This window comes from Acinonyx jubatus, chromosome D3, assembly GCF_027475565.1.
Source record: "Acinonyx jubatus isolate Ajub_Pintada_27869175 chromosome D3, VMU_Ajub_asm_v1.0, whole genome shotgun sequence".
Classification (NCBI taxonomy): domain Eukaryota; kingdom Metazoa; phylum Chordata; class Mammalia; order Carnivora; family Felidae; genus Acinonyx; species Acinonyx jubatus.
In genome coordinates, this window is record NC_069392.1 from 20294360 (window position 1) to 20318247 (window position 23888).

The 23888-nt window shown below is 44.3% G+C and overlaps 1 gene segment (V, D, J or C); it reads right to left on the reverse strand.

The window, feature by feature from the left end:
* Nucleotides 1-22972: 22972 nt before the first annotated feature.
* Nucleotides 22973-23564, reverse strand: LOC106989077 (probable non-functional immunoglobulin lambda variable 5-48). The segment is given in 2 exon segments: nt 22973-23325; nt 23417-23564. Coding segments are annotated over 2 exon segments (399 nt in total).
* Nucleotides 23565-23888: the final 324 nt, after the last annotated feature.

Sequence of the window (23888 nt, forward strand, 5' to 3'; positions counted from 1 at the left end):
CCCAGGTGCTCTACTGACTTACCTGGAACCCTTACCTGTCACAGAGGTGTTTATGCATGTGGATCATTGTTCAAATTGATGTTTCTGGAAGGAGAAGAACACTGGAAACTCTTCTACACTATCTTCCTACTGATGCCACTCTGCTCCCTTAATGCAATGTCAGTACAGTGGGACATGAGGACCTTACTGTCACTGCTGTTCTGACGGATCCTGAGGCACAAGATGTTGAACTTCCTGCTACCACCACCCATTCAAGACTGTCGTCACCTCAGGGGACGGGTCACCAGATCTTAGCTGCTCATCTGCTTGTGGGACCGATGTCCCACTCGGAGGACCTGGGTTCTTGAGTTCTTTGCCTTCTCATGGCATTGACACTGCCATTGCACGTCACCCACAGTTAGGACTGGAGACCCCCAGACCCACCAGGGCGGGGTCTGCTCGGTATGGTGCCCTCCGTGATTTCCAGGCATTTGCATGCTCTTGTCTGGGTGTTTTGTGAACAAAGAGGAGGATTCCCACATGGACCCCTTTCATCCCAAGCTTGATGGCACACAACAGCCCAGCCACCCACTGAGGCAGCTGTGGACTCTTCTGGTCTCTACATGCTCAGGTGCCTCTCATGCTGAAGTGGATGAGGAGCCATCCTTGGCATAATGGGGGTCAGGGAAGCAGAAGGGGAGACCCGGCATTGGGGTGAGCATGGGCTCTTAACACTTTGTCCACAAGCAGCACAGGATTCCTCTCACTGTATTTGTGGCCAAAGCAAGTGACGGCAGGTGACGACTAACCACAAAGGGACAAGAGTTTATAATCTGTCACCGAAAAACAATGACCACAGAGAAACAATCATGCAATCTGCACACACTCCTAGTTCAGAGGCCCTGTCCACACTGCCCGCCTCCCCCACCCCCCACCCCAAGACAAGCTTGTTCAGCACAACAGGTTGGTGTATTTGTTAACATATCTCAATGAACAACAGCCCGGGATTGAAAAGAACTCAAGAGTCAGGTTCATGGGTAAATTCAGGGCATTCCTACAAACCAATATTCTACCCTGGGGAGGCTCTCTGGAGCAAGATGGAAAGAATCTCCTGGTGGTTCTCCCCCATGGGCCCACAGAGGCCCAGAGCAAGCACCACATTCATTCCCACATTTGGTAGCTGTGGAGAACGAGCCCCCAGTTCTCTTGTACCACAGACCATCTTAAACTCATGGGCTATCTGTTCTAGGTTTCCACAGGGCTATTCACCGTACTCCCAACATGCTGGAATCTGTGAATATCCCAGGAGCTCCCTGCTGGCTTTTGAGTGAGGGGTACTAGACCCACAGGGAATGGGGGTCAATCAGGCACCTGTTGCATCTCCAGAAGGTGTTTTACCTATGAGCTCCTTCAGCCTTGACCTTTTGTGTCTCTGAGTGGACCTGAGGGTGACGACCCCAATGCATGTTCAGCATCTTCTTTGTAGTCCTGTTTAGCGGGCCTTGGTCTCTCCCTGGGAGACAGAGGATTTGACACGTGTCTATAGAACAACTGAGGACAGAGAGGGGCTGTGTCATGACAGCACCTTGCCAGGCCACGGAGCCTCTGCCACCACTGTCTCCAGCATGGTTCTCAGCTTCACAATCTTCATATTCATATTGGGTGCACAAGGAGGTGTAGAGAGGACAAGCCCAAGGAAGCATGAGTGCAGGTGGATCAGGGGCCTGGTGTGTGTGTGTGTGTGTGTGTGTGTGTGTGTGTGTGTGTGACTCAGATCTATCCTTTGAGGAGACACCTTAGCATATGAAGAGAGAGAAAGAGAATCCTCCGCTGTCCCCTGCCTGTCCCCTGTGCAGAAAGTGGGGAGCACTGGGAAGAGATGGGTGCAGGTCAGTGTGCAGCAAACCCTGAGTTCTGCACCCAGAGATCTTCAGATCTGCTGGGGCTCCCCACCCCCAGTCTCCCTCACGGCCATTCCACATTCCCGGTGCAGGGGCTCCTCAGGTCCATCCAGTCCCCAATCCCTGGAGCAGCCCTATAGCTGCAGGAGTCTACGGTCAGGGTTTGAGCATCGGAGTCAATAAAACACAAACAAACTGGAAAAATAACTAAATAAGCAATACACTTCTTTGAGAAAATTCTCAAAGTTCACCAAAGAAGATACAGTGGGGGGAAATAAGTGCATGAACAGATGCTCAATATCATTTGTCATTAGGGAATGAAGTATTCCTACATATGTATTGGCAGGAAGAAACAACAAATAAAAATGAAAAATACTAAAAGAATAATTGACCAAAACATATAAAGCCTACCTGGTAATTTCCCATCATGGTACTCATATAGAAAATGAATACTGAACCCATGTCTCAACCCGAATTCCAGTTTTTAAGAAATGAATTGTTTTAGAAGAAAATAGCGGGGCACCTGGGTGGCTGAGTTGGTTAAGCCCTGGACTCATAGTTTTGACTTAGGTCATGATCTCCCAGTTGGTGGGTTCGAATCCTGTATCAGGGTCTGTGCAGACAGTGCAGAACCCACTTGGGATTCTCTCTCCCTTTCTCTCTGCCCCTACCCCATGCTCACTCTCTCTCTCTCTCTCAAAATAAATAAATAAACTCATGGGGCGCCTGGGTGGCTCAGTCGGTTGGGCGTCTGACTTCGGATCAGGTCATGATCTCACAGTCTGTGAGTTCGAGCCCCGTGTCGGGCTCTGTGCTGGCAGCTCGGAGCCTGGAGCCTGCTTCAAATTCTGTGTCTCCCTCTCTCTCTGCCCCTCCCCTGCTCATGCTTTGTCTCTCTCTGTCTCAAAAATAAATAAAAACATTAAAAAAAAGAAATTTAAAAAAATATTTAAAAAATAAAATAGGGACTTAAGTATTGAAATAATAAAGACTGATTTGGGGCACTCAGCTAGCTAGCGTGGTGTTGACAGTCAGCTGAACCCCAGGTGTGGATCGCCACATTGTCACTTTCTTTCATCTGTTGATTATTGCAGGAGAAACCCCTTGCATGAGAATTTTAGCAACGATTACTAAGTCTCTCTTCTCTGGATGAAGCACAGTTGCAGGTTCTAGGATGAGTGAACTGAACACTTTTAAAAGGAGCCCAGGGTGCATGGGTGGCTCAGTCGGTTGATCATCTAATGATCTCTCAGTTCGTGAGTTCAAGCCCCACATGGGACTCTGTGCTGACAGCGTGAAGCCTGGAGCCTGCTTCAAATTCTGTGTCTCCCTCTCTCTGCCCCTCCTCACTCATGCTCTATCTCTCTCAAAATTAAATAAACATTAAAAAAAGTGTTAAAAAATAAAACAAATAAAAGGAGCCCAATCTTTCTTTTTTTTCCAATATATGAAATTTATTGTCAAATTGGTTTCCATACAACACCTAGTGCTCATCCCAAAAGGTGCCCTCCTCAGTACCCATCACCCACCCTCCCCTCCCTCCCACCCCCCATCAACCCTCAGCTTGCTGTCAGTTTTTAAGAGTCTCTTATGCTTTGTCAAGAGGATTTAATATTACCACAAAAACAAACTAAAACATTGCTGTATTTTAATTAGAAACTAAGAGCATGCTTCAAGAAGACCTCACAAGGAGCAGGAAACTTACCCTGTGATGCAAAGTACAGCGAGGTACCTTTTAAAGAAACACACAAACACACAAAATTGATAAACACAACTTTTATTTTACAGGAAAAGGTTACTGCCCATCGAAGGGTTCCTGGGTATTCTGTGACCCTCAGGGATGGGTGGCTTGACTCTAAAGCAAAGGGGAGAAAACAAAAACAGAAAGAAACGACAACACCCTGTGTGAGTGCCTTCTACAGAACTGCCAGGGTAGTTGCATAGTTGACGGGGAGATGGCATTTTATTTTACAAGCAGCACATTCACCCAATGCATTTTCTAAGCTCCTGGCTGCTTGTGGTTCTGGGCGGGAACAAACACTGATCTCCCATGAAATCTCTGTTATGGAGGAAGGATCCTCATTAGGTTCGGCGGTTTCCTTGACTTTCTCATTTGGAGGCAAAAGCACCCCCCGGGGGCTGGGATAAGCTGCAGGTTACAGTCTGTCTTGAAATTATACATATGGAATCTTTCCAAAGACATATTATGATATTGGGTGCTGTTACCTGGGTGAACTTCACTGTCCATTCTACACATCTTTCACTAGTGGGAACTTACTAGTGACATTAGTGTTTCTTAGTACTGATATAGATTTTTGTTTGTTTGTTTGTTTGTTTGTTTGAACTTTTTAGAGTCTCCATGAGTATCATGTGTAAGAAAAGGAAACAGTTATAGTGGGACGCCATTTTGAACCAGAATCCCCAGGGCTTACGTTCTGGTGATATTATCAAAGGCAACAGCAGGTTTAAATGTCTCACTTCCCCCAGGCCTGGAGCTCTGTGTGAGCATTGAGACTTTTGCCCCGCACTGACCAGTAATAATCAGCCTCGTCTTCAGCCTGGAGTCCAGCGATGCTCAGAGAGGCCATGTTCCCTGACCTGGAGCCCAAGAATCTGGCTGGGACCCCCGAGGGTCTAGCAGTGCTGTTAGAGATGACAAGTTTGGGGGCGCCTCTGCCCGGGAGCTTCTGGTACCAAGATACACCTCCAGCCCCAACATTGCTGCTGCTTCCAGTGCAGGGGGTGGTGACAGTCTGACCCACAGGCTCGGACACTGCCGATGACTGAGTCAGCACACACTGGGCCCAGGACCCTGGATGTCAGGAGAGAGACATGGGGTGAGAGAGAGGGGTCCATGGACAGGGCCCATAGATGGTTCCATAGTCCTCTCATCTCCAGCCCTGACCCCAGCCTCCAGCTGCCTGTACAGTGAGCCAGCAGTGTGAGCAGGAGAGGAGCCCAGGCCATGGAGGAGACCCCTGCTCAGCAGAGTGTTGTGAATGTCCCATAGTTGGGTCTGGGCTCCCTGTGTCTCTCTTGTCTCCAGGAGCCCAAGAGGCAGGGTGGGGTGGGGAACACTTCATACAAACCAGCCGCCTCCCCCTGACTGACCAGCCCCAGCCTGAACCCTGAATCCGACCCCTGCCTAGAAAGTTCATCGTGGGAGCTGGTGGAGATAGAGCATTGGGGCCTGGCCTGGGGCTCCCCAGGAGCCTGTTGGCACCTGGATGCTAAGCCCCGGTGAGAACCAGCGCCAGGTGGCTCCCAGATGGGACAGAGCACACAGCGCTCAGAGTAAACCACAGCGCCCCCTGCTGCCCGAGGCCCAGAGTTGCCCATATGTTTGGTCTTGTCCACTGAATACTTAAAAACAGCAATAGAATTTATGTTTTATAGAAGTTTGAAAGTCACAGAAAAACCTAGTGTAAATTACAGAGTTCCCACACACACCAACCCCCTCATCCACTTCTGTCTTTCCCATTGTCCTCCTCCAGCACCAGTGTGGTCACTTGTTTTGGCCCATGAACCAACATCAACGAGTCACTGTGACCCAGTGCCTGTACTTTACGACAGCAAGGGTCACTTTTGGTGTGTACATTCGAGAAGTTTAAGACACGTACAGTGATATATGTTCATTTTGGTCTCACACAGAGAACTCCCACTGCCCTAAAACTCTCTGTGCTCCAGCTGTGCATCCCTTCCTACCTCCAACCCCTGGCACCACTTACACTTTTATTTTCAAATAGATCTGCCTTTTCTGACAATGTTATATTCCGGGAGTCGTACAGCATGCGGCCATTTCAGGTTGGCTTCTTTCACGTAGCAACGTGCATCTAAATGTCCTCTCTGTCTTCTCATGGCTTCATGGCGCAGATCCTTCTAGTGTTGATCAATATTCCATTGTTTGCATGCACCATAGTTTAATTATTCATCACCTAGTGAAAGGCATCCCAGCTTGCTGCTTCCAGATTTGGGCAGTTAAGAGCAAAGCCACGGTAAACGTCCTTGTGTTTTTTTTAAATTTTGTTCATACTGTTTTCAACTCCTTTTGGTAAATACCAAGGGCCATGTTGCCGGATGTTAATGTAAGGAAATATATACTTTTAAAAGAAAACTGCCAAACTCTTTTTTGAAAGTGACTGTACTATCCTGTGTTCCCTCCAGCACCGAAAGGGAGTTCCAGCTCCACATCCTGGCCAGCATGTGATGCCATCTGTGTTGTTGAACTTGGCCATTCTAATAAGTGTGCTATGCTATTTCATTGCTGTATTATTTTACACTTTTCTAATGATATGTGATGTTGAACATCTTTTTCCAAGCTTATTTGCCATCTGTGTATTACCTTTATTCATATCCTTCACATTTTTAATTAGATTTTTTGTTTCTTTATTACTGAGAAAACTTCTCTTTTAAACACCTAGAGGGGTGCCTGGGTGGCTCAGTCGATTAAGTGTCTGACTTTGGCCCAGGTCATGATCTCGCAGTTTGTGAGTTCAAGCCCCTCATCAGGCTCTGGGACGACAGCTCAGAGCCTGGAGACTGCTTCGGATTCTGTGTCTCCCTCTCTGTCTGCCCAACCCCGCTTGCACTCTATTTCTCTCAAAAATGAAACAAACATTTAAAAAATTTTTAATAAAATAATTAATTAATTAAAAAATTGGATATTTCCTCAAATCACCTTAAATTTGCAGTAGAAACAAATATGCATAAAGAAGTCTGCCTCGGGGCTCCTGGACCCCTGGCTCAGTCAGTTATGCGTCAGACTCTTGATCCTGGCCCAGGTCACGATCTCAAGGTTCATGGATCAGCTGTGAGTTCTCCGGCTCTGAGCTGACAAGTGCTGAGCCTGCTTGGGATTCTCTCCCTCCTTCTTCCTCTGCCCCTCCCCCGTTTGGGTGCACGTGTTCTCTCTCTCTCTCTCTCTCTCTCTCTCTCTCTCTCTTGTGATAATTAAATAAACTTAAAAAAATAAAGAAGTCTCTGCCTCAATTTTCCTCCTTATTTCAATCCTTTATTAGATGCTGATATGTGTCACAGGTATTTTGTGACTTCTCTGAAATAAAGCGAGACTTCTTCAAGCCGAGTGCTTACTCCACACATCCACACAGGTGGTGAGTATCGCTCTCCCTGCCCCTAAGGTCTCTCTCAACAACCCAGCCAGAACTTCACTGTTCATGGGATAGTCATTCTTCAGCCTACATCCCTGTATCAGATTGTCCTCATTCTTATAATTTTCCTGAGCTGCAGTCACTGAAATGGAGATTTTGTCCGCAGAGATGATGGGGAGCCCTCTCAGGGTCACCAGCTGTTCAGGAGTGAGGAATGAATGGGTAGTGGAACTGAGGAAGGACTTGCGCCGTGGTACTGTTGCAACAAGCTCAGTCACTCCCGTGGTGAATCTGGCGTTGCGATGGCCTTTGCATCCTGGTGGGAGATCAGAGGGCAAACTCAGGGAGCCACACATCAGTTAGTCATTGCATGTAGGCTGCCTTTGGAAGAGTTAGTGAACTTGAGTGATCCCTTACCCAAGGACATAGGAGACTTGTTGGTTATTGACACAGCTACTGGGTGGGCACCATTGTATGACGACAGTGCACGCCTTCCACTGCTCAGGTCGTCCAGCTTTGTAGAGTGAGTCCTGGGAACAGCTCCTCCTGGATGCTCTTTGACCACTTTCAGTGCCAGAAGCTTCCAAGACACCATTCAGCGGTGTGAACGACAGGCCCAGCTGCTGAAGTGTATCTCTAGGACACAGACAATGCACATAATCCTGCTCCGCTACCCATTCTAGATTTGCTACGGATTCAGTGAACCCCCAGACTTCCTCAATCCCCATACCGGAAAAGCCTGAGCCCATTCACCTTGTCTTCTTGGAGCTGTTTTGTTGGATCCCATGGAGGTCAACCACATTGTATGGACACCACAAAGACTCACCTAGGTAACAGCACCAGGCTTCCTGATGTAATTAGCACAAGTGACATGGAAGCTGAACATGAGCAGGTGTGGCTCATAGACAGGGAAAGGCAGGAGATGGATCTGGTAAGGGGAATAGAGGACAGATTATTCTATCATGTCTTAATGAAGACACTTGGACTTTGAGCTGGTGATTTTCTAGTTGTGGCAAATATGCATAAACGTAAGCTTCTAAACTTTAATCACTTTAGCTGTACAATTCAGTGGCTCTATGCACACTCACGATACTGTGCACCACCACCACTGTCCCTTTCCAGTCCTTTCATAATTCCAAACAGGAACTGTGTACCCATGGAACACAACCCCTTTTCTCCTTATCCAGGAATGAATAATAGATTCTACAAACTGGGAGTTACAGAAGAATCCAGGGTTCCAGGAGCCCATGAGGATACAGGAAGCAGCAGAAAGAACTGAGTAACCCCCCCTTGTGGCCCTTGGAAATGTGGCCAGACCCAGGTAAGAGTTCCGTTTGGTCTGTGCTTTTTATTCAGAATTATCACGTTGTTTGCTGCCCACCCTGGGCTAGAATGGCATTGTGTCTCTTGTCAGTGTGCCCAGTATCCCCATCTTTCTCTCCCAAAGTGTCTCAGGAACCGACAGTGAGAGCCCGAGAATCTTACTAGGGCGTTGGACATATGACCCATTGTTTCTTCTTGTCCGCAGCCCCTCCTCAATCCCTGTACTCTCCCCTCCAGAGACCCTGCAAGGGCCCTGCTTTCAGCCTAATTCCTCCCTGGAGGTCAAAGGGAATTGTACCAATTGATGATGGATTCTTTTTGTCCATATGCTCAGGACTCTGTGTCTATGTTAAAACATTGGAATATCCGAGAATTTTCATATCTCATATTGCTCATGTTGGATCGTGCACCATGGATTTTTTAGGATTAGAAATGAGTTTGGGTCATGTGCTCTCTATTTAAAAGTTTTTGGAAGTTTTCTTGCATGTTTGTTAGCAGTCTCTCATGATGTTTTCTGCCTTGCTCTTGTTTTGAGTAAAGATATTTTAAAAATTTAATTAATTAATTTAGAGTGAGTATATGAACATACAAGTAGGGGAGGGGCAGAGAGAGAGAGAGAGAGAGAGAGAACAGTCTCCACACTGATAGATGTCTTTCTCATGAACCATGAGATCATGACCTGAGCCAAAATCAAGAGTTGGACGCTTAACAGACTGAGCCACCCAGGTGTCCTGAATGAAAATATTTTATTACTGATTCAAAACTGTACGTTATATCTGATATATACATATTATATAGACACATCAATGTATTAACATAAAATATAATAAATATTATATATGCTCATCCATGCATATATACATACACACATATAGTTACATTTTTATTTTCATAACCAGATACAAAATGACCGACCATTTATGCTGAATGCCAGGAGGAAAAGTGGTAAAAATGTGTTCCACACATCCTTTCATTTGCTCCGAAAAACCTCCTTGACCAGTGATTGATGAAGAGGGTGAAGGGCAGAAGGATCCAGGCCAGGGGGAGATTTCTCCAGAATTCAGCTGCTGAGACCTCACTTTTAGCCTCGAGATCCCTCCTCCCCAGTTTTTTACTATTCTCTTCCCTGAGGGTCTTCCTGCTCAGGATTCTTCATACAAACGTGTTTGTTCTGTGCAATGGTACATCTCTTCCTGTAATGTTTATCATATCAGATTTGGGTTGAGTCACTTCTTAAAAATATAGCTCAGAAACCCCATCTAACTGGTCAGGTTGTTGTCAAAACAAGTCTTATCTATGGGCACTTGTGCTAAATGAATATGGAAATTGTAGGTAAGTGAGGTAATTCTCACACCAAGAATCAGAATATTCAAACAAACTTTTAATATCTTGTTTTTATTCTTGAGTTCCTAACAGGATCTCCTGGAGCTAACATTGGCCCGTATTCCCTGCTCACAGTCTAATTAATTTTACTTATGTGTAAATCTCATTCTGTAGAATGGAGTAGCCAGTGTTTTTAAAAAAGCAAAAAACACATAACAAATAAATGAAATGAAATGAAATAATAAAATATTATAAACTGTGAGCTGCACTTCAGCATCACTCAAACAAAATCAGAGGAAAACCAAAGAGAGAAAAGGAATATGACACCTGACAGTACATCTCACTGCTCTTACCTTCAGCTGATTACATCTGCATCAACCCTATTTCCATGCAAGGTCACATCTTGAAACATTTTATCATAGAAATAGGTGGAGACACAGTTTAAACCATAATAATTAATGTCCACAGTTTATTCACATTTTCTTGGTTTTTACCTAATGTCCCTTTTCTGTTCTCAGATCCAGTTCAAAATTCCTTGCTACGTTTATATGTGATGTCTCCATAAGGTTCTCTTTCTGTGACGCTTTCTCTGAATCTCCTTGTTTTGAAGTCTTTGTCCACACGTACTGAGAGGGGATTATTCCTATCATTCTTCAGGGCCAAGAATTTGTTCCTTGAACTATCTGCATGGGAATGTGTCTCTTCTCCCTCCATTTATTCATTTGTATAACCAGTTAACAATATGAATCATGGACAGATATTTTAGACTTTGAGTTTTAACCCGATGCCATTACACATAATTGGTTGCTCAAGTCTTTCCAGTTTCACCCAACGGGAGCCCTTTAAATTGCCTCATGAGCTCCTAGACAAACGTTGTCATTGTGTGTATGTGTGTGCACACATGGGTGTGTGTGGTGGGTTTGCGTTGATATGCTTGTGTTTGTTTGGAAGGAGTCTTCAGTTTCTGACCCTACGAGGTGTTATGTGCTCACCCTGTGTAATTCCTGATTTGGGAATTAAGCATTTCTCCAAAGAAGGCTACATCTTTTCCCTGGAGAACAGTATTTGAAAGCAGTATGTGGGAAAATGCATCTCCTTTAGTTTTTGTTTGTCTGGGAAACTTTTTATCTCTCCTTCTACTTTGAATGACAGCCTTGCTGGATAAAAAATTCTTGGCTGCATATTTTTCTGATTCAGCACATTGAATATATCCTGACACTCCCATCTGGCCTGCCAAGTTTCTGTGGATAGGTCTGCTGCAAACCTGATCTGTCTTCCCTTGTAGGTTAAGTACATTTTTCCCTTGCTGCTTTCATAATTCTTTTCTTGTCTGTGTATTTTGTGTATTTGACTATGATATGTCTTATTGATGGTTGGTTTTTGTTGAATCTAATGGGAGTTCTCTGTGTTCCTGGATTTTGATGTCTGTGTCTTTCCTCAGGTTAGGAAAGTTTTCTGCTATGATTTGCCCACATAAACCTTCTACCCCCTTTTCTTTTTCTTCATCTTCTGGGGCCCCTATGATTTGGATGTTATTCCTTTTTAATGAGTCATTGAGTTTTCTAATTCTTATATCATGCTCTTTTTTTTAGTATCCTTCTTTTTTTCCTGCTTCATTATTTTCCATAAGTTTGTCCTCTAAATCACTGATTCACTGCTCTGATTCATCCATCTTTGCCTCTGCAGCATCCATTCGAGATTGCATCTCAGTTATAGCATTTTTAATTTTGTCCTGACTAGCTTTTACTTATTTTATGTCCACAGAAAGGAATTCTATGCTTTTTTCAACCCCAGCTAGTATTCTTATTATTGTGATTCTAAATTTTGGTTCAGACATCTTGCTTGTAAATGTGTTGATTAAGTCCTTGGCTGTCATTTCTTTGTGTTCTTTCTTGGGGTGAATTCCTTTATTTTGTTATTCTGGAGACAGAAAAAGAACTAATAAAATAAATAATAAAAATTAAAAACAACACAAAAAATCAAATAACGAATGCTAGATCCTAGGTGTGTTTTGGTCTGGTTGTTGAAAGAAGCTTGATAGAATAGAGGAAGAAGGGAAAGAAAAGAAAAGAAAAATGCTGGAAGCCGAGCTATCCCAGCCTGAGTGGCAAGGCCTGGACTGTGGATGGATTGGTGACTGCAAGGCGGCCCACAGACAGGGAAGCTTGTTGTACTCCTGCTTTTAGGTAATTTGGCCTTAAGTACTTGGGGTATTGTCTGTGGGGAATTGCCCTCAGCAGACCCCCGGGGAAAAGAACCATTAGGGTAGAAAACAAGGTTCTGCAACATATTGTGTGGCCTTATGTTTAGCCCTTCCCATCCCCTATGGAGACTCCTCTACTTACAGGAAGGATAGCCTCACGCATTTGCCAGCAGAGGCAGCTAACAAAGGAGAGACATATGGATTTGAAAGCCCCACTCCGGCAACTAAGGAGTATATCTCTGGGCACAGGAGACTTGAAACCCTAGGCCCACCTGGCCCCCTGGAGGCATTCCAGATGATGACTGAACCTAGTCAGTTTTGGTACAGAATGGTTCACTAATTCCTAGGTGCATTGTCTCTGTGAGAATGTGTGAGGCATGGGTTTCTAAGGCCCTATCGGCCCCTTCCTGGCACCTCAGACCAAGGCAAACACATTGTTCTTCTGGCCTCATGTGGGTAGGAGGTCATGTCCCTGTAACTGTTCCACTTGAGGTGTTGAGAAATGGATGGCCTTTCATGAGAACAGCAAAGCAAATGCTTTATCGACTGTCGATAATTACAGATAAATGCAGATGCATAATGGATTAATGTAGATATATATATGTAGATATATATGTGATTGAATACTGTTTCTAGTATTTTCTTTGGAATTTTTGTGTCTCTATTTGTGAAAGATACTCCCTTTTTTGTTTGTTTTCTGCCTGGGAGCTATTGACACCAACTACTGACAGAAAATTTTGGGAAGAATCCTTACCTTAGCCAAATTCAGCATATTAATCCACAAGCAAGGAATATCTATTCATTTATTCAACTTTTCTCTAATTTCTCTGAAATGTTTTGTAATTTTCCATATACAAGATTTCCATTTTTTCTAAAATATATCCTTAAGAATTTCATAATTATGTCATTACAAATGGCATTGATTTTACTTACTAATTTTTTTCTTTGAGAGAGAGAGAGGGCACAAGTGAGTGAGAGGTGAGGCTGCAGCTCAGGGACCTTGAGATCACGACCTGAGCTGAAGTCTCATGCTTAACCAACTGAGCCACCCAGGTGCCCCAGATTTTATTTTTATATGTTGATAGTTTACTGCCTCTATATAGACCACCATTTGTTTCCACATGCTGTTTTTGTAACCCGAAGCCCAGATTTGAAGCAATCAGACCAAAAACTATCTATGATCCACCCCTAGATCCAGAGTTGGAGTCAACAACTTTTGTCCTGTAATATCTCCACAGAGTAATTTTTACCTTTCAGCAATGTAGTTTGCCTTTGAAAACATGAACAAGGTAAGAATAGGTTATCAATCTAAAAAATTAACTGAAGGAAGGGATATGACACTGTTAAATCATCTCATTTCAGGACAACAAAGAGTCTGTTGAAAATCTGATAACAGAAATCACTCCTGAACCACCCAAGGGGTGATGTCACCAGGCCCTGAGAATGGAGGGAGATTCTGTCTCACTTTCCTATGGATCTAAAGCACTGCGTAAGCATTAGCACTATCCTGGCATATATGACCGTAATAGTCACCTTGGTTTTACTTTGTCCTCATTCTAGAGTCCAGACATATTGGAATAACTTAATTGATCAAAGCATCTTTGGATTCAGAAAATGACAGGGGACCCAGGATCCCTGATGTACATAGGATCCTGAGTGGAATCTCAGGAGAAACTAGGGAGGGATCTCTGGCTTCTGCTTGTGCCAGTATGTTTTTTTTTTTAATTTTTTAATTTTTTGCCAACAATGGTGTTGCTTCTCAGGGTCAGATGAGTCCGGCAGATTCTTCCAGGGACACCCAGAAGAGGGTGGCTGAGTCAGCACAGGCTGTGGTGGGAACCTGCAAACACAGATCTTCATGGTAATGGGGTAGGGATGGAGGTAAAGCTGCTTGTGGGTGTGATCCAAAGCGGTTGACCTAGCCTCGGGGATGCCCCAGACACCTGAGTTTAGTTCTTACATATGCAGCAAGAGGGGAGCACAAGAAGGAGAAGAGTCCACACCATGATGGACACAGCCTTGCAAAGACTCCGAGGCTGGAGCTGGGCTGACCCAGGCATCTTTGATGCCTTTCATTGGTCTCTGGAAGGAGGTGCTGTTCCTCCAAGATTGTTTCCCTTGCTGGTGAACTCTGCTTCACTCTGAGAACCAGCTCAGGTATGGACTCAGGTTTTAGACAAAGGGGACCGATGGGTGAGTCTCACAGTGTGTCCCCTGAGAGTGACTAAGGAGGAAGCAGCTGCTGGGACCTTCCACAAACCTGTGAGCAGAAGACTCTGCCCAGCCTAGAGGAGGGACAGCCGTTGAGTCCCCATCACCAGACACAGGCACAGATAACACAGCCATGGGTGTTTGGGTGATTTGGGAGAATTACACAGAAGTCACCACCAGTGCAGACATGAGGGAAAGACCGACGGCGTCCCATGCTGCCCACTGGCCAAATATCACTCTCTCAGTGGATGTAATGTGTTGAGGACACTGGACTGACAACATGATCACTGTCTGTTCTCAGATACCCACGGGCAACCGCACCTGATCTGTCCCCAGGTAACTGATATTAATAAACACCTTTTTCCATTATGGGAACTCCTAGAATTCCAGGAGGAAGATATGTGGGAATATAACCCTGTGCAGGGTGAGTGGGAACACAGGGAGGTGGGAAGGGGTAAGCCTGGGCGCAAATGCCTGAGCCTCTTCTTCAGCACAGCCACATGAGGGGCCTCTCGTGACTTGGTCTGATGCAGGCTGCATGTCCTGCTGCAGGGCAAAGAAAGAGACAAATTCCTGGAAGGAGAGCAGTGTTCTTAGCAGCAGTAACAGAAGGTACAGATACATTAGCCACAGACACTGATGACAGGAAGACAAATGCTATGGGGTGACCACTGCATGGAGATGTCTGGACTGTGAGGGTGTTCACGGACAGATAGGAAGAAAGACATTTTCATTCTGAAGAGATTTGAAACTGTTTACAACGGTTTTATTGAACTACAAGTGACTTAGAATCAACTACACATACTTAAACTTTTCAACTTGATACATTTTAAGAGGAGTATGAAGCCATCACCACAGTCAAGTTGACGATGTGGGGCCAAGGGCAGGCTGTCCCAAGATGGGCATCTTTGGCATGAAAATTATTTTCAGTTAAAAGCGTTCACAATCCAATCAATCCAAAGTAAAAGCTCTTTATTCCTCCCTCTACCGCCTGCTTGAATCAAGAACAGAGCTGTTAACAGAGATTTCTCTGTACCTAAGAAACATATCTGCATAACAGTGCAATCTTTCTTTTCCATACTTCTCTTCACACCTTCCTGCTGACGGTCTCATTCCCATTTGTGTCCCCAGACCCCTATCCCTGTCCTTTCCTCAGGATGTCCGAGAAGCTTTCTGTTGTATGACTGTCTTTGAAATTTCAGGTGTATGTGGATTCCCCATCAGTATGAAACTAAATTTGATTAATGCCCTATTAATCTTTCCCATGTTGATTTGATTTTTAGTCCCTAGGAACTTCTTCCTCCATGACGGATGTCAGAGAGGGCAGGACATGTGAACTTGATTAAATCTGATGCAGCAGCTGACATCCTGGGACATGTGACATACAGTCAGCAAAGGTGATTTCTTACCATGTGAGCCCCACACAATCTGTGTCTGTGGAGTCCAATGGAGCAAGAGTAGTAGGAGGACATTTTTCTCTCTACATTTCAATTAGCGGAAGAAAATATTGTGGCGTTAGTTCCTTGGGCTCAGCAAATCTTAGTAAAAATACAACAAAGCAAATTTTAGTTATTGATCCATTTCTTCCCAGAGATGATCTTTGTTTTCCTTTGTGTCTTTAGTGTCCTATGCCCTAAAAAGAAATTACTATGGGACAGACAGCAAACATAGGCCCTAGAAGATTTCTGCTGGAGTCAGTCCCACAGATTGGTGAGTCCACGGTTCTCCTCAGACTGGGGTCAGTTTGGATAAAATCTGATGTGGGTTACAGACTGTTGCTAAGGGACATCTTGGAAGCCAAAGTGCAAAATTAGTGGTGCAGGTCAAGCACTTAAAAGCTGTTAAAATGTTCACTTCCAAAAACTCAGTTCATGGGCTGAGTTGTTCAGGGAACACGTTAGACTGATACTAGGTCATTCACCAACCTCAAGAAGACTTCCATGCAATGAAGTAACCATGAAGCCCCACAGAGTCCCCAGCCCCATGGTCTATCTCTCCTAGATATTAGTGTGGCTACAAGAGGCTTAGCCAGAAAAAAAATGGATGAGCATTTTCTTTCTTATCATTCTACATTTTAATAGCTTGGATTTTGACCAGTGAGACCATTCTCTCTGGTCTCTACCCTCTGGAATGTACTTATCAGGGTGGAAGTTGGTGGCCATAGAAACAGAGTAGGAACCCAAGTCTCTCTGTCTCTCTGTCTCTCTCTCTCTGTCTGCCTGCCTGCCAGTAACTGATGGACAAATCCTATGTAGTTCCACTCATATGAATATTCTAAGTAGGGAAACTCTTACTAAAAGCAGAGAACAGTGGTTGTCCGGGACTGAGAGCAGAAATGGAAAGCTGTTGCTCAGTGAGTAGAAAGTTTCAGTTATGCAGGATAAATAGGCTCCAGAGATGTGTGATACAACATAGGATCTCTAGTTAACAATATGGCATTCTGTACTTTAGAATGTGTTAAGGAAATAGATCAGGTCATGTGTTCTTGCAATAACAACAAAAAGACATATATACATATTTTGTGGGGATGGATAAGTGTAGTGTGTAGATTGTGTTGATAGTATCACAGGTGACCCATATGTCCAAACTCATCAAGATGTATATATTCAGGGGCGCCTGGGTGGCTCAGTTGGTTAAGCAACCAACCTCAGCTCAGATCATGATCTTGTAGTTCTTGAGTTCAAGCCCTATATTGGGCCCTGAACTGTCAGTGGAAAGACTGCTTGGTATTCTCTCTCTCTCTGTCTCTCTGTCTCTCTCTCTCAAAATAAATAAATAAACTTAAAAAAAAAGATGTAAAGGGGCACGTGGGTGACAGTCAATTGAGCAAAGACTCTTGGTTTTCATTCAGGTCATGATCTCATGGTTCGTGGGATCAAGGCCAATGTCTAGCTTTGTGCTTGCTTGGTATATTCTCTCTCTCTCTCTCTCTCTCTCTCTCTCTCTCTCTCTCTGTCCCTCTCAACATAAACATAAACATAAGTAAAGAAACATTAAAAAATATGTATGTATTCAATAGGCAGTATTTATGTATACACTATTCTACAACAAAGCTAAAAGTAAAACGACTAAGAGAAAAACCATTAACTTTCTATGTTTCTGCTTTTCTCCAACATTTTAAATTCATGCTGCTACTTATACGTTCCCCGACTATTGTCCTCAATGTTCTTGCAATCTTTTTTTCTGAAAACTTCTATTTGGACTCGTTTTTGAATTCTCTACAAAAGTGTACTTCTCTTTGCATAAAATCTTTTCATGTTTAAATTGATGTCTTCAAATCTTACATGATTTATGATATTAATCAGTCAGTGACTCCCAATATGCAGATTTTGAACTCCAGTGGTAAAGTCATTTAAACCAACCTGGGCCTCAGGTTGCAGTTACTGAGCACTCTAACAAAACAAAACAAAACAAAACAAAACAAAACATATTTTTGACCTAAGTACTCAGAATGGTACATACAAAACAAACATAATATGACACAAAACAGCACATCCAAACACTATATTGGTGTATATGCAGATTTTAAAGTTTTTTTCTTGCTAATTCCATTTAGCTACCTTTACAGCTATCTCAAGTAAATAGTTTCATATGGGTATCTTTTCAGACTTTCCCCTCATTCTTAAATAAATATATATTTTATCAAATGCATGCCATCTCTACACAAGTGTGCTTAGGTGATATTATGTATATACGTATATATATATACATACACATATATATGTATGCATACACATATATACATATATATGTGTATATGTGTATATATATTTTTTGTCTTCTTCTACATTTACCAAGTATACAATGAGGGCATCTTTCAAAATCCACAATACACCTACCTCACTCATTTGAATAGATTCTCAGTGTCACAATGGACTTCAATGGACAGAAATACATGGCGAGTCTTTTTTTTCTTTCACAACTTTGCTAAGTGACAATCCTCTATGTGTTTATTTCCAACACGCAGAAGTTTCTGTGGATGAGGTTCCTAGAAGTGGGGATCTGGGTGTGGTTTGGAAAGAATCTAGATGGAGGAGTGTCCTGGGTGAAGGAAGATATAGTGGGTGATGATGCCCAAGGTCACAAGACAGCAGAGCCTGTGGGAGGAATATACAAGTCGATGATGTCTGACCATGAAGAAGGAAGGAAGGAAGTTGGTTGGAGAGCATGCAGGCTTGAGGGAGAACAGAGACCATGAGAGTTTTGGAGGAAATGTTACATGGGGAAATCAGGAGGAGGGAATGAATCAAAATATAATCATTAGTGAGATCATCCAGGAGAGGTAACCAGCAAGGCCTCTGGGGATGAGGGATGGAGAAGTAATGATGACATATGGAGTCTCTATTGGATGATGATGTGAATGCAGTCATTTGGTTTCATAACTTTTATAGAATTGATTCAATTTCCTCTTTTTCAAAACTTGGAGTATATAAGGAATTATGTGTAGATAAAAATGGTTCAGGTCAATATTTGGCAACAGAAGCTGGGGGCCATCCATGAATGCTTGTAGCGAATCAACAAATGGGGTGGGTGGGGATATCAGGAGGGGAGTGGACTCACTGGTGGAGGACGTGTGGAATTAGAAGAACCGGGGAAACCACATTCAATAAGAAGGAAGTGGAAGAAAATCAAACCTACCTGAGAACGTGAGGGAGCCCGCTATCATCTGACATTTTAATACTTTGGCTGTTATCACAACTGACTTATTTCTACTTCTACTTTGAAATCAAGGTGACAAGGCAGGAGTCAGGATGAGGGGATAATCATGACGTGGAAGAAATGGCATTTTCTCTCCCCTTTACCCTGCTGATTCCTTCACTTCCTTATTTATACTCCCTGTACCTCCTCACTTACAGACATAAAATCATGGGTCAGCATTATCATCATCACAGTCCATTCCATACACCCCTCTAGGGTTAGTCCCACTCACCTCACTAATCACCCGCCTCCGTGGAATCCACCATGCTCCTTCTTCCCCAGTTGAATCCCCCAGCTGACTGTGGCTGCAGGTGCACGTGGCCATGCTGACTGCTCCCGCTGTGAATTTAGGAGACTTACTCTAGGGCGTCCCTACTTCAGACACTGTGTGATAATTCATCTCTCACGTCTCTCTCTATAATCCATTCTTACGTTTTTCTCTGTCTGCAATGTATGGTCAGACGTTCCTCAGCTCCCTTGAAGTTAGAAAGTATCTTCCATCCCGACTCCCAACTGGAAAATAGAAGCTAGAAGATAAGTTGCATGGGATCACCTACTAACTGTTAACAATGCTTATCTTTTATTTTCTTGTTGATGACACAAATAAGATGTTCACAATTTTTTTCAAATCTGCTTTCACATTCTTCAGGGAATTTTACATTGTCCTTTAATATGCAGATTGCACACAATCTCAGGATATTTGCTCTTAGTGTAACAGCACTCCCACCGGTCTTAAGGAAGAACTTGCTTCAAATTTATACACTCCTTGTTTGCTGACCTAAGTCCCTTGGTCTTTAGCAGAATTAACCTAATTTCCTTGAAATTTGCATACCACTGGCCTTGAGTAATGAAGGAACGAACTTTTCCAGAGGAGAAGACCTGACCACATTTGAAACAGCTGCAAATGATGCCAGCAAGTCTGTTCAGGGTCATGTCCGTATAGGATTAGCCGATGGCACACTTGTTTCTCCTACACGGAGCCCACACCATTTCCTGCACCTTCCCCTATAAAACTATAGGGCTTCTCCTGGATGGGGAAGAAGGTCTCTGAGACATTTGTTCACCATCTTCCCAGGTTGCTGGCTTCCTGAGTAAAGCACACATTCCTTTCCAACCATCCCTTGTCTCTCAAGTATTGACTTTCCAGCGGCACTAGCAGAATCTGAGTTAGGAACCAGTTCTCTGTCTGATAATATTAGCATTTTTACTTTGTTGGTAGTATTTAAGAACAATTTTCATTATGTTTAGCATATTAAAAAGTATCATTGTTATTTAAATTATTGTTGAAATAATAGAAACTTCATTTTACATATTTCTCATGACTTTAGTGAGTGCAATATTTTTAAACTAAATACCCTGAGGCATCTGCAAGCAGAAAATTAGGGGTCCCCAGGGAAGAAACAATATAAAGAGGAGACAGCTTTCCTGACCCAAGAGCACTCATTGGAGGCCCCCAGCTATTTTCTGTGGTCTGTGCCCTGCAGGTTCTACTTGCCCAGCACCCATACCGAGCCCTTTCCTGGGAGGAAAAGAAAACAGAAATGCAACAAGGTCAGGAGTTCAGGGTTTGAGGAGAACAAAGGGGATGCCAACCTACCAGTCTCCACCAGGCCAGGAAATAGCCTGAGTGCTTCAGAGACAATGACCCAGAGGGAAAAGTCCCAGCGTAGGAACAAAAGTAAACTTTGACCTAAAGCACATGCTTGAGTTGTTTTTGCAGGATTGAAACCTTGCCCCACAGGTTAATGAGGCTAAAACAGTCACCAGCGGGACCCCCACTGACACCCCTTCTTTTTCACAGGAATGTTCGCGTATTTCAGAGGCAAACAGCAGGAAGAGCCTGGGAGCCTAGACCAGTTTTATCTCCTGCAACAGCTCCACCAGTGCAGATGGACCAGGGAGTGTCCTCCAGGGACCTCTGCCTCTTTATAATGTTAAGTCTCTGCCCTAGGAGGACAAGCTTCACTAACGTACCACAGGGTGCAAACACAAGTTTATGTTCGCAATACCTCTGCACAACCTTATGCGCACCCTTACATGGGATGACAAAAGTCACCTTACTGAGCATTCATTCTAACCCTGAATGAAAGAAAGGAACCCACTCACCCCAACTCAGGGAGTCACAGCTTTGGAAGTTATCCCCCCTGATTTCCTTATTTGCCACAGATCAAATTTACTTTGTGTGACAGCATCTGGTGGAGCCTCTCCCTGTGACTCACCAAGGAAGGAACTCGCAGTAGTTCCCAGACACCTCAACATGATATATTTCATTCTTAAGTACAAAAGCTGACTCTTTCTCCCTATTGTTTACCTGTGGTTTTAGCTATATTTATTGAATGTATTAATAAGAAACGGTGGAGAAATATTAAGTAAAAATTGTGATAGCAATTATCTTTCATCACTTCTGCCTTTTATAGCAATGTTAGATCCAAGTAAAAAATAAAACACAGCAGGGGTGCCTGGGTGGCTCAGTCGGTTGAGCGGCCAACTTCGGCTCGGGTCATGATCTCATGGTCTGTGAGTTCGAGCCCCGCGTCAGTCTCTGTGCTGGCAGCTCAGAGCCTGGAGCCTGCTTCTGTTTCTGTGTCTCCCTCTCTCTCTGCCCCTCCCCCATTCACGCTCTGTCTCTCTCTGCCTTTCAAAAATGAATAAATGTTAAAAAAAAATTTTTTTAATTAAACACAGTAATTACTTTAGAAAGTATCTATTTTTAAAGGAAATCATGATTTATTATGATTTTTTTTACATAAATGAGTTTTTCAAAAAGAATTCTGGGTAGCTGAAGTGATATCCACCCAAAAAAACCAAAATACCCATTAAAGCTCTTAAAAACACCAACACAATTAAGACGACAGGAAACTACACAAGACTTACATCCTGTTAACATAAGACAGGTTATGTACCAACTTCTCACAACCTGTTAGTGAAAATAAATGAATAAATAAATGCGGCACTAATGACTGAATCCTGGCAACCTCACTCCCATGCTCACACCACAAGACATGAGCTTAGTGGAAAGAGAAGTCAGTTCCAGAAAAGGCTGTGGGAGACGGAAGGGGAGAGCTAGCAGCAGGCATGAACCACCACCAGAGGAAGAAAGTCCCTTGAGTGTGAAGACACAGGACAGCCTGTGTGGAGACCTGAGCCCTGACCACACAACTGGCATCCAGGACGAGCAGGAGGGAGACAGGACGTCTCAGATGCAGAACTGTGAGCAGATGGGGTAAGAAAGTTGGGAGGGGAGCTCTGTGAATATCTCAGTGGAGGTAAAATTGGGGGAAGGAGGCATTTAGCATCTTCCAGACACAAGGGAGTAGAAAAAAAGGGAAAGGAGACACAGTCCACCTCCCCACCACAAGTAAAGCAAAAACATATGAGACAAAAACTAGAAAAATTAATTAACACATAATATTCTTTTTCATAACCCAATAGAACAACCGGCTAAAATATTGAGCAAAACGTTTGTGTACACAAATGTGCAAAATAAAAAGTGACAAGAGAATAATAGACATGGGAGAATAAATTTTTTTTTAAAAATCGAAATTTTTGATAATTCCTAATTATCTTATAGGCCACTATGGAAAAATAAACAATGATCATTTTGACAGCCTGTGCATTAAAATTGGAGCCATACAGAAGCTAGCATGGCTTTCGCACAAGGGTGACAAGCAAGTAAGTGAAGCCTTCCGTGTATTTCCAGATGGTGGTGGTGATGCTCCTACAACGATGCCAGTGAATGGAGCGCTTACAATGGTACATGTTCTGTGATTCAGCACCCGGGGAATGTGCTCAGTAGGGAAATCACTACAGACAGGAAGGAATTATTGGCTCCAAAGGGCTGAGTGCAGGGGGACAATGGCCCCACTGCTGGTGGGTCAGGGCTTTCTCTAAAGGTGATGGAAATGTTGTCAATTTAATCATGATGGTGGTGGCCAAAGCCTCTACGTATACCTACAATTATTGAATATTTATACTTTTTAAATTTTCCACAGACCCTGGGTCATGGGAAGTTGGGCTCTATTCCCTCACCTGCGTGTGCTCTTGTGACATCTGTGATCATCTTGTGTCTTCACACAATAGCATCATCTGTGTGTCACTCCTTCCTCCTCAAGGACAGGCCTCACCACAGAGGTGTCTCCCCTACAGGAGCCTTCACAGAAGCTTCTCAATAAAAGAGACTCAGAGGCAAGGTCTGTGAGTTTAGGGGTTTTTGTCTCACTTCCTCGTTATCTGTGACACTGTGAGTAAAGGTAGCTGCTCCCACTGCCATGATCTGTAGCACAGTAATAGTCAGCCTCGTCCTCAGGCTGTGGCCCAGAGATGAGCAGAAGCCCTGCATTGGCCGAGGCATCTTTGGACCCGGAGAAGCGGCTGGGGACCCCAGGGCCCTGGTGCTTATTTGAATCTGAGTAGTAGTACAGGAGATACCGGGGAGGGCTCCCTGGCTTCTGCTGGAACCAATTTATGTAGTAGCCCCCAACATTGAAGCCGCTGCTCAGGGTGCAGGTGAGTCTGGCTGTTGTTCCTGGAGATGCAGACAGGGAGGGCGGCTGGGTCAGCACAGGCTGGGACAGGGAACCTGCAAAGAAACAGGGAGAAATTTCTCAAGATTCCGACTTCAGGAGGAGTGATTTTGAGGGCTGCCCAGTTTCCGTGAGGCCTTTCCCCACCTGCACAATGGGAGAGGAGCATGAGGAGGACAGGAGTCCAGGCCATGGTGATACAGATCCTGGTCCCCACAGCTGGCAGGGCTGCCAGAGGCCTCCTTTTCTCCTCCACTATCTGCCAGAGGAGGGCCGTCCATGCAAATGAGGCACATCTGGTGACTGCCCAGCCCCTCCCTCGGCCCTGATGCTGGAACCCGGCCAGACACCACACACTGAGGAGGATGGAGGTTGGCTTCACCCCTGGGGAGATCCCTGGGAGGAAGCACCTGCTGAAACAACACACAGGTCCCTCCTCAGGGGACTCTGCCAGGCCAGAGAGGACGCAACTGCTGAGTCCCCACCAGGAGCACAGGGCTCAGTCCCCGGGTCAGGTGCCCTTGACTGAATGGTCCTCGCTAAGCAGCTTTGTAGGAAGCACAAGACAGTCCCACAGCACCCCTCCTGGTCACAGGGTACAGCACTCACTGTGTCTCAA